At 40.5% G+C, this 11,242-nt stretch overlaps 1 protein-coding gene across 4 annotated transcripts; it reads right to left on the minus strand.

Moving 5' to 3' along the window:
• Positions 1-1,073: 1,073 nt before the first annotated feature.
• LOC140758585 (protein RICE SALT SENSITIVE 3) lies at positions 1,074-3,839 on the minus strand. Of its 4 annotated transcripts, XM_073094791.1 has the most exons (7): positions 3,349-3,835; positions 3,217-3,267; positions 2,970-3,098; positions 2,502-2,607; positions 2,181-2,222; positions 2,016-2,072; positions 1,074-1,937 (listed from the first exon to the last, which is right to left on the minus strand). In XM_073094791.1, exons 1-7 carry the CDS (start codon positions 3,480-3,482, stop codon positions 1,185-1,187), a joined length of 1,272 nt encoding a protein of 423 aa, XP_072950892.1. In that variant the 5' UTR covers positions 3,483-3,835; the 3' UTR covers positions 1,074-1,184. The 4 variants fall into 4 exon arrangements, with proteins under 4 accessions (XP_072950892.1, XP_072950891.1, XP_072950893.1 ...); XM_073094790.1 differs by having other exon boundaries at positions 2,016-2,222; positions 3,349-3,839; XM_073094792.1 differs by lacking the exon at positions 3,349-3,835 and having other exon boundaries at positions 2,016-2,222; positions 2,959-3,098; positions 3,217-3,236.
• Between the last annotated feature and the right edge of the window lie 7,403 nt (positions 3,840-11,242).

Genomic DNA, 11,242 nt, shown 5'->3' on the forward strand with positions numbered 1-11,242 from the left:
TTTGTCAGGCCAAGACCTACCAAGGGTGAGGACGTGAGGGTGGGCAAGTCCCCCTCAGGTGCCTCTTTTTTTTGGGGGGCGAGTATGTTACACATTGCATCGTCGACCCCAACATTGATCACCACCCTTGGCTGACCAAGTCAGCTGCCTCCTCCGGTAGCCTACCACTACCATCCCAAGTCTGTGCCTCCATCCAAACTTGTTTGGAGTCTTCTTCCCCAAAATTTCCCAATTTCTCTATTAAACTAATCATGTAAATCTTATTTACTATCATTTAAATGACTCAAACGTCTCAAAGTTGTCTATAGGCAAGTTACCACGACTAGCTTAATCAAAGTACTAAAACTTACAAGTAATAACTCGAGCTGGGTCTAACCAACTGCCTTACAATTTTAAGCTTCACACACACTACACACACATATATATATATATATATATTATAGAGCTCAGCTCATTTATCAAAAGGTCTATGAAGCTCGGCCTCGGCTTGCTTATTAGATGAGTGAGCTCAAGCCGACTTTTATGGAGCCGAGCTCCCGTGCATCTTTATTTCTTGGCGCCCCAGATATCATATAACTAAGAAGGGAAAGGTCGATTTGCAACTTAGATTATATCAGATAAAATGTTTTTGCTAGGATTAATCAGTAAGGTAAGAAGTGACATTAATGAGAATAAAGAACTCTTGTCTTATATTTCAGTTCATTGACACGACTGATGCTAGATGTTACGTAAGACAGCTACAGTGCCCAACATAGAAAATAGATAACACGAAACGTCCAACCAACAGAAGACCACAAATATTGAAGGGATACGATCACAGAGAATGCGTGATACTTAGTCATAAAAATACACCTTTGGCAATTGAATCAATGATATGCTTATCTTGATATGTATATACAAAAAAGTAGTTCCTTATATTAGTTCTTTATATTATTTATGGGCTTCAAATTATCCTAATGTCTTGGTGAGAGTTTGACTAGCAATCTAGCATCGATTGAGAAGTTAGTAAAATAAGTGCAATATCATCGTCCAGCTAGCGGAGAATAATTAAGTTGACACATCAAAGAAACAAGTGGAGAAGGTAAACCATTAAAGGTGAATTTATAAGAGAAGGCAACAAAGCTAGCTCGCATTGCAACAAGTTCGTTAGGTTACATCCTCCTCTTCCGTACACACTACTAAGATTACTCCAACAAGGACTCCATTAAGTCCGGATACATTCCAGACTCATTGCCTCTATAGTCCATTCCTTGAGGAGTTGCTGCATGGTGATGATGATCCACCAAAGAAGAAGACGATGGAGACGAGCTCATCCTCGCAGGCAGTGTGAAGCTCCTCTTGAACTTATTATTCTCCATCTTCCTAACTTTATTGGAGTGGCTCTCTAATCCTAGATAGTCCTCAGCATTCGCTTCACTTCTATTTCCATGAGATTCCGAAGAAGCCTTCGCCTCTTCCGAATTACCGCAAAGATTCAGCAGCGGATGCTGTTGCGACGGTGGTATGCTGCCCAAACCATCAGCGCCGAGTAAGACCTTTGCGTCGTCTGCCCTTCCGGTTAGCGCAGTGAAGAAAGATAGACCATTAGGCCACTTAAGGTCTTGTTCATGTTCAGGCATCATTTCATCCATTTGGGCTTCAGAGGAGTGGGGAAGATGGTGGAAGATATGAGGGTCATCTTTGTTATTGGGTAGTCGCATCCGAGCCGAAGCGTGGAAGGAATTGGGGAGGACCGGGGAGGAAGAAGGGAGCTGAGGGTTGTTCCAGTTGAAGAGAGGGGGTGGTGGGCGTGTTGGTGTCTGTTTCAGTGGGGCAGGTGGTGAAGGGGTGTTGTTTCTGGTTGAGGAGAATAACTGGGAGAGGAAGAAGCCAGATTGGTAGCCCAGTGACTCAAACATGTGTCTCATTCTAAGCACAAAGTGCAAGTCCTCAGGTATCTGAGACATAAAAGAATGTTAAGATTTGATTCATTTTGATCTAGAGAGAGGGAAAAAAAGTTCATCATTAGTACTCACAATCTTGCAGGAACCCAGTTGTAGAAGCCCATGTCCAGCTTGAATCACTGCTATGGTCTGCTTTACATGAAATAGAAATTTAGAAGAAATAATAACATAGAAATGAAGTAAGAAAAAGAGAATAAACGGGAGAGGGAGAGGAAAATAGCATAGCATGGAGTTTGCCTGAATGCCAGATGCAAATTGATCGGACCATTCTGGAGGAAGCTGCAATAACAGAAAAGTGAAAAGAGAAATATTACGAATAAAGTTCACTGTGATCATTGTCATTTAAGTACTGTATAGTGCTTGAAAGAAAGGCGGAAGAGTGAGAGCATCGAATTCTTCTTTTGCAGAGCAGGTCTGATGCAAAGACTGCTGAGAGTGCTCAGAATGCCTCATCCAACCTCTCTCTCTCTCTCTCTCTCTCTCTCTCTCTCTCTCTCTCTCTCTCTCTCTCTCTCATGACATAGAAAAAAGCAAAGCAAACAGTGTTAGGCTACATACAGCATCAAAAGAACTCTGCCAGTAGTTGGAAATGTTGGGTTCGCATTCAGAAGGTTCCTTGAAGACCCATTTGTGACACTTATCTGAAGCAACCTTACCCATCAATCTGTTCAAATCAATCAATCAGCAAACTTTAGGAGCTAAGGACTAACAGAGAAAGGCAAAAACTAAAATAACCTACCTCTTTAATCCCCCTTGCCTAATTATTCTTTTCTCTTTTACTCATCCTCCACTAATTCCAGAGTAGCTAGCATGGACACTAACCCTAATTACTAGGCAAGCAAATTACTTAAAAGGGGCTTTTGATTTCTAAAGATGAAATCATAGAAGTAAAAGAAAAGAATAACAAAGAAAGAGTTTGAAAAGTAAAAGTGAGAAGTAGGGCAAGAGAGAGGCTCTTTACAGCACTAACACTGAGACATCCCTTTCAGTGGTAAAAAAGAACAACAGCACCTACCCAGTACCCACCCTTCTCCATAGTTATACAGCTGAATTGACATCTTGCTGAATGCCTTCCTGACCGGATCCTCCCCGTCGATGTCCTCCAAGCACTCCGCCACTCGAGTCCGGCAGAATCCGTCCTCCCACATCAGCATCCTATTGTTATCTCAAAGAGATCAAACTCCAGTACTTTAATTTAGCTATACTTCATCCATTTAAATTAAATCCAAGTTTGGTCTAATCCCAAACGATCGAGATCAAGATATATACTCACAAGCTACCATTGTCGTCGCCGACCTTGCATCCATTCCCTCCTCTACACCTCCTATGGAATTAATTAAGAAAAGTATAGAATTTAATAACTAGGAGAGCTAGTAAAATAGTGCGATAGTAAAAGGAAGCATACGGGCGGGGGCGAATGGTCCAGAAGACGGAATAAGTCCAGTCCGAGTTGAGGCAGACATTTCTCAAGGCCTCATGGAGAGCCATCATCCCCACTGCTTCTTTGTTCCTACCATCCCCTCCTCCAGAGCCCACCATCTCTTCTTTCTCTCTCTATCTCTATTTCTTTTTATCTCTTCACTCTCTTTGGGTCTACTTCTGTAACCAGCCCTGCTATTTTATCCTCGCAAGAATAGTAAACCGAGCCAACAAGACCACATCCCAAGTTTAGCACTTGGCAGTTAGCACCACAAAGTAAAAGAAACTTGGCCTGGAGGTTCCTTTTACCCCCTCTGTTCTCTCTCTTTGCAGTAATAGGTTACATCGGCAACTCCAGCTTTCTCCAGAGTTCTGACCAGCGTTTGGTACCAAAGAGAAGGACTAATGGAGTGAGGGAGTGATAGTTTAGTGTTGATTTTGGAGCTGTTGATGTCTGGCTATTACTTCCAGACAATTATATTAGTATAAAATTCAACAAAGCTTGGATGCCTCTCATGTAGCTAGTCTCTTTTCTATGTGGGCAAGTGGTCCTACTGCTGTGTTCTTTAGAATAATTACGAAGTTACCACCCCATGCAAACGAGGGTACAAGGTAGCGCAAAAGGGAGAGGGTAGGATTGTAACTGTGGACTAGAGGGGTGAAGAAGAATATGGGTGAAGGTGAGAGGGGGTAAGTCACGTGAGCACGTGCCGTGACAGTGGGGCGGTGCCTCGTTTGGCATAAAGAAAGAAAAGGGATCTAAATAGAAAATTGCAAACAATGTGAGAGAAGAGAGTTAGCGCACGAATTGCGGGGTGGCTGCGCCCTTCTCCCGCGACATCCTCCACCTAAACAAATCTTCTCGCCCTCCGCATTGACCGCTCAACTCTCTCTTCTGACCCGCCCCACCCCCACCCCAAAACCCACCAGCGTGGGGTCCCCATCCAAATCCTCCAATCTAATCTCTCCATGCCTCTACACGCCAAATCCTTGGAGCTTTTTCATTTCGCACCTTAGTTTATACGTTTTTAAGGAAAATTCGTGCCATATATTTTGACTAATTTATGATTCACATCCTGTTATTTAGAAATTCTATTTTGAGCTCTGTGGGTTGCACTTTTAATTTATTCTCAAAACACATCCTCGAAACGTTATTCCAGTATCTTTAAAAGGAGATCTTTATAAAGAGAATATTCTTCTGTTGATTCTTTTTCATTAGCCATAATTAATTTTGAGTGTTCTCTAATAATAAAGTCCAAATATAGGGCTTGAAGTATGAACAATTAAAAGGTAGGGTATAGACTGTTAAAAAAGAAAATCGTATAATGTCTATTGTGGTTTTCGTCCCCTGTTTTCACCTTTTTTGTCGTTCAATCACAAAATTTGTTAATCAAATAAAATTTGCAGGGATTACTTAGAGTACCTTTTGTGTAATTTAATAAAAAAGAATTCAGGGGTCCATATAGAAAGAATAAAAAGCAAGCTGTAAACTACAATAAACACGTTATACATGGTGCTAAATGAAAAATTCTCTGAATTCTATATCATTTGCCCTCCCACCTGTCTCACTGGAGATGGAATCTATATGATTATAAACCCCACAGACCAAATGGGTCTTTTTTATTCTTTTCATCTGACACGCAAGCGTGTAAGAGAGAGAAAGGAAAGGAATAGGGTAGGAATCAATCTGGGCCGTTGAAAATAGGTGCAGCAAGAAGTTCTGTCCTCTTATGGATTCAGAGAAATGGGACCACTCAGCTGTTTGTGTTACAAATTAGTTGGAGCAACTCTTTTACGTGTCAAACTATGGTGCATTATCTTTGAACGTGATATCTTAAGCTATTGCATATATTAAGACATACAGTATAGGAGTTAATATATCGAGTGAAGCCTGCTTAACTAAGTTTGGTTTTAATGGATCTGGGGAAGCCCGTGGCTGGGAAAGATGGGGATCGGTCAGGATAAGGCCGGCCGAAATCTGGCGGACATAAATTCTTTGAGGTAAACGTTTACATGCACATATCCTCGAAGATCTCGTTCATTTATAAAAAGACCTATACTAGTATAATTATTCTAATTTCTTATACTAGCATAAGAAAGCCTACACAAATATAAGTTATTATAGATTTAGTTATATATTAATATAGTGTATAATAATAATTATACTTAATGTGGCATAATGTTACAAACCAACCAAGGAGGTTAGCCGCACCACCCTAAGCTCCAATGTCGAGGGTCTGAGAAGCTTCATGTCCAACCCAACCAATTATTTAATTAAATTATACATTCTTGTGATTGGTTGTAGTTTTTGGACTTTATGTAGGAAGTCAGACCCAAGCTCTTAAGGTCGGGTTGGCCGAGTCAAGTTAGGATTTGATTATTTGTAAGTGTAAAACTCAAATCTGTTCGAGTCGGCTAGCTGATTTGGATTAGGTAGCCACCAAATTCATTATGGTGTGCAACTAACATTTTCATTTATTGCATAAGGATGAGGTTTGAGTTGGGTTGAACCAAGCTAAGATTGGCTTTGTTGATCTAGTCAATTAGGAAGCAACTATAAATTATGTGGTGTGCCCCTAATCAAAGTATTTTTAGATTATTGAATAATTTTCACAAGATCGTTCGACTAGCGCAAAGTCGTGATCCCCCTAGCACCACCTAGGCCAACCATCACTCCCTACCTCCTCGTTTGATCACACCCCCTTGGCCTTAAAGAACGAGTCTATTTCTATATTCCCTTCCTTATCAACTACATTGTGATATCCACCATTACCATCACCACCATCTTACTGCCACTCTTGGTATATCACTGCCATGCCCACTTCGGCCACCTTTTCCACTATCCACTTTGATAGATTTGTTCGTCATCCTAAGTCTATCACAACCCCAGAACCATACGTCCATCTAATTGTTAGATCTCAAGTTGCATATTAACCTTATTGATCCGTGGTAACACTAACTTCTAGCTCATGCCTCGCAATCTAGTTTCCTCTATGGTTAGAAAGATGCGCATATCACATGTATTAGAGCTGGTTGGACCTTGGACCACCTTGAAGCTCCACTAGTGGTGAACACAAGGTCTCGAAGGACTATTGAAGAAATAGTGAATATGGATGACCATCAAATCACCATGAACCAAGAAGAAAGTGTGAAGGAAACTCCTATCAACCCTTGTGATACGATCTCCCCTTGGGCTAAGGTTAGAAAAGATCTGGCACGAAACTTTAGAAAAGGATCCCGAAAGATGTAGCCGTCGGATGGAAGTGAAAATTTAATATGTTATAGCCTTGGAAGAGAGATTTCCAACAAATCTAATTTTAGGGAAATCGAACGATGGGATCTCGAGATATCGTCCGAAAAGTAGACAAACATCAGGGAGTCCGTTTATAGATCCGTGGATGGAGGCACGAGATCCTAGGTGATGATGGTTGGTGGTAAACCAGCGGTAATGGGGTGGTACCAGTGAGTGAGTGGTGGTGGAAGGATTATGGATGATGGAAGAGGTTAGGGCAAGGTAATAGAGAGATTGAAAGAAGGGGGAGAAGTGGGCCGCCCTAAGGGACTAGGGTGAGTGGTCGGTCGAGGGAGGTTAGAAGTGGTGACGCTGGGGAACGAGAGAACGAGAGAGAAGAAGATGAAGAAGACTAGGGCAAAACTCAATTCATTCAATAATGACTCCTTGGTTGCCATCCACACCTTTAGAAGCTAACCAAACAAATCAAAAATAACAATTATTAACCTTAAAAATAGTGAATTTTCGTCAATCGCATTTAAACGCGCTTGATTGCGTTCGAATGCATATTTTGCGTTCTCTGTATTTGCAGACATAATGCAGGCGTTTACAAACGCGTTCAAACGTACCCCACCCGCATTCGAATACGACATACAGTTTTTTTTCCTGAAATAAACCTTATACTCTTCCGTTGTACCTTGGTATGCAAAAATTGTTCCGCCCTATACAACAAATCGACTAGGTCACCACCTTTGAACTTCATAAAGTTTGAGATACATGGTTCGCCCACGGATACCATTGTCTTGGTCTGGATCATTTCTAAGCCCTTGTCTAACCTAAGGAGGATGCATCATGAATGGTTGATGATCCTCCTTCGATTTATGTTAACTCGATGTGGTTCCAGATTGTCTTACTTCACCCAAGGGTCTAGACCTCCAAGATGATCTCTGTTTATGTTTGCCGAATGGATGGGCTCACCCGCACATTAGCCTGGCGAAACCATCCTTGCTAATCTCTGCCCCAAGGGTTGTCGTAGTAGGGGTTATTGCCGGTGAAGGTTTTGAACCAGTGGTGGTGGGTTCATGGTGGTACACTCACGTCGGGGCGTCGTCGGTGCATTTTCGATCGCCATGGCTTCTCTTGTCGCCCGTATTTCCTACATCATCTCCATCATCATTTGATTATTGATAGCTATCTATTCAGAAAGTGAACAAATCATGGCTTGAATGCTAGGCTTGTCCATATTCAAATTTGATAAGCTGTTTCGTGGGTGGAAGTCCCACAGCCGTTTCCCCGTTCTCCATTGAGGAAATCTCATCCTCCTCATTTTGCCATGTGGCCAAGGCTCTGGTTATCATCATAGAAAGCGTGTGTCTAAGAAACAATGACTCTAATACCACTTTGATATGATTTCCCCTAGATTAGGTTTGATCTATCTCGTTATCTAGTTTGGGCAGAATCTTGCACGGAAATTTAGAAGAGGATTCCTAAAGATATAGCGTCGGATTAATGTGAAATTTTGATAGGTCGTAGCCTTGGAAAAGAACTTTCCAACGAATCTAATTTCAGATGAATCGGACGATGGGATTCAGAGATATCTTCGGATAAGTGGGCGAATATTAGGGAGTCCGTTCTTTGGATCTGTGGATGGGGGCACAGGATCCTTGGTGGATTATAGAGGTGGTAGGCTAGAAGTAATGGGTGGCACCGGCAAGGAAGGTGATAGGGAAGGATTATAGATGGTGGAAAGGGTTAGGGCGAGGTAGAGAGATTTGAATAAGGGAGAGTAGAGGGCCACCTTTAAGGGATTAGGGTGAGTGGCCGGTGGAGGGAGGCTAGAGGCGGCGGAGCCGTGGGATGAGGGAACAAGTGAGAAGTAGAGGAAGAAGATTAGGGCAAAAACTCAATTCATTCAATATCCCCTTTTTGGTTGCCATCCACACCTTAAGAGGCTAACCAAACATGTCAAAAATGATAATTATTTACTCTAGAAATAGTGGATTTTCGCCAATTGCATTCGAACGAGGTCGAACGTGTTCGAATGCACAAATTGTGTTTTCTATCGATGCGAATGTATGTAGGCGTTCGCACGCGGGCGTTTGAACAGGGTTGAGCGCGTTCAAGTGCACAATTCCCGTTCTCTGTATTTGTAATCTCTACAAGCGTTCCCAAGCGCGTTAGAACGCAACCTACATAAATCTTAATTTTCTCTATATAAAACACTAACACAATAAGAAAAGACACCTGTAAGGTGTATCCATGCTTAAGACGACATCGATGAAGTTCGAATCGTATCAGTTAGGTGGCTACCCAACTTGACTTGACTTGGTCTACCTAGCCACTTTGGGTTAGGCCCCACCGATTCAAACCAACCCTAATATAAATCAAGATTAGGCTCTAGGCCTATCGATTACAACTCTAATAACCTATTAAACCTGAACCTGACTTGATTAGCTAGATTGAAAAGGCTCAAGTCTGTTTTATGACCCAACCACGTGCATCAAGTTAGTCGAGTCTATTTATTTTTTTATTAATTTATGCTTATATCTGATATAAGCTCTAAGGCAAGTCAAGCTAAGTCATGTAAGCTTCGAAAGGCAAGTCCAATTAAATCATAAGCCTTAAAAGACAAGTCCAATTAAATCATGTAAGTCTCTAAGGCAAGTCTAATTAAGTCATATAAGTCTCAAAGGCAAGACCAATTAAGTTATGTAAGCCTGTAAAGCAAGTCCTAGTTCGAGCCGTATAAGCTTTTAGGGCTAAGTCCGAGTATTACTCATCATACCCGACGTCTATCTATAGAGGGGCTAGGCTTCTTTGTTTATTCATCCAATACAAGTATTGAAAAATTATTTTAAGTTTTGAGTTTATTTTAGAAGTAAGAATAAGATAATCTAGGAGTAGAAGTAAGTTAATCATAGTTGTTTATTTTCCTAGGAGTATATCTAAATTAGAAACCCTAATTCTACCTCCACAAGCCATCTTACCTTACAAGACCATCCACCACCCTTGGGCATCTACTACCCTCCAGTGATCGCTGCAATGTTGAATATTTAACGTTTTGCCCCATTCTGACATTGTTACACTATTTTAATTATATCTTTTCATCCAAATATCTGATTGACGTAAACCTAGAACCATTAGAATCCTATCTCATGAAAATACCATCACCTAAATTTTATAATTTTTTTACATCCGGATCGATTCAAATTTGGTTCGTAACAATCCAACTAATCCACATAAGCAATACTAAAGACACATAAACAAAAGAAACCAAAAAGCAAATGCAAGAATAAATATAAATCGATGACTAGCCCGAAAAGAAGACATAAATGCGCCTAACTTGACTCATGCGCCGAATTCCAATAAAGTTGCTCGATTGATCCGAGTTGTTGCATAACAATCAACCACGCTTTCCTCACCTTGTCCTCTAGGTGTAAAGTGAGGAATAGTCTATCACACCTGTCTTGAGCTCTAATGTGGCTTTATTTGGTGGCTTGCCAAGCTCAGCTAGAACCCCCATTTCTATCCATGAGCCTAGTCAATGTCGCAATTTAGCTACCTTATTGACCGCAACTTCTGTATTTATTATCGCCTCCATTACTGCTCCTCCAGTAGATATTGATGGTATTTGTGGACCTGTTTTTGGTTCTTTACCCAATATTCCAACTTCTGCAGCTATTGGGTTGCATTTTTACCCAATATGGGAAGCTTGACGAGTGGTTATACAATGGTGGTCCTTATGAACTAATTCACAGACTAGCTTTGTCTTCACATTCTAACTGCATCCACAACTTATGCTTCTAGAAATCCCTATAGTCTAGAAATCATATTATCAGCCAAATAAACCTATTACATATGAATATCTAAGTCCACAATAATATGCACTAGACTACTACATAATCTGGCAGGACCCACACAAGCCACGATAAACCATCAAGATACAATTAAACAACTAAAACACGAGTACATTATAATCTGACATGCACTATACAAATCATCGTCTGATACAATAAAGTACAAATATAACAAACAACGGTATAACTCAATTTCTATACAAACTATCATCTATACCGTCCCGCACCTATAGCTCACCTCATCAATCTAAAATATATTTTCGGGATATCTTAAGTCGCTATCACGTACCACATATCTAAGAGGGTTAGAAAAGATAGTCATGAGCAAAAGGCTTAGTGAATAAATCTTACCCCGAATCAGTGATGTCAAATAGAGAGTAAATCATGTACTGGATAATATAAATTAGAAAGAGCATCATGTCATGAATGAGTATATGAATGTATCCTCAATAATATATAAATATATAGTAGATATCATATCATAGTTGATCAAAGTATATAATTCTTAACAATGTATAAAAAATTTTTTATATCATACCATCATCATAAGTCTCTCTATATGACACATATGATGTATGTCAACCATGACCATGTTATGATATTAAAAGTAACCACATATGATGCATAATAACCACTCGATAATTAGGTATATCAGACGATAATGAAATCATATGCATTTCTCAAAATCTCAATCATCAATATCATCTCTAAAAAATCATCATCATAATAGACCACTATGCACAGTCAATACTCGGTACCCGGTCTCAACATCATGTCCGAAGGCTCAAACC

This window comes from Typha angustifolia, chromosome 4, assembly GCF_048772165.1.
Source record: "Typha angustifolia cultivar Huaian chromosome 4, ASM4877216v1, whole genome shotgun sequence".
Taxonomy (NCBI): domain Eukaryota; kingdom Viridiplantae; phylum Streptophyta; class Magnoliopsida; order Poales; family Typhaceae; genus Typha; species Typha angustifolia.

Excerpts from the sequence above, each read along its gene's own strand:
- LOC140758585 (XM_073094790.1), bottom strand. The coding sequence starts at position 3,482 with ATGGTGGGCTCTGGAGGAGGGGATGGTAGGAACAAAGAAGCAGTGGGG. Across the intron at positions 3,268-3,348 it reads TGGACCATTCGCCCCCGCCC|GAGGTGTAGAGGAGGGAATG; the intron begins GTATGCTTCCTT and ends TTAATTCCATAG. Across the intron at positions 2,608-2,969 it reads CTGTATAACTATGGAGAAGG|ATTGATGGGTAAGGTTGCTT; the intron begins GTGGGTACTGGG and ends TGATTTGAACAG.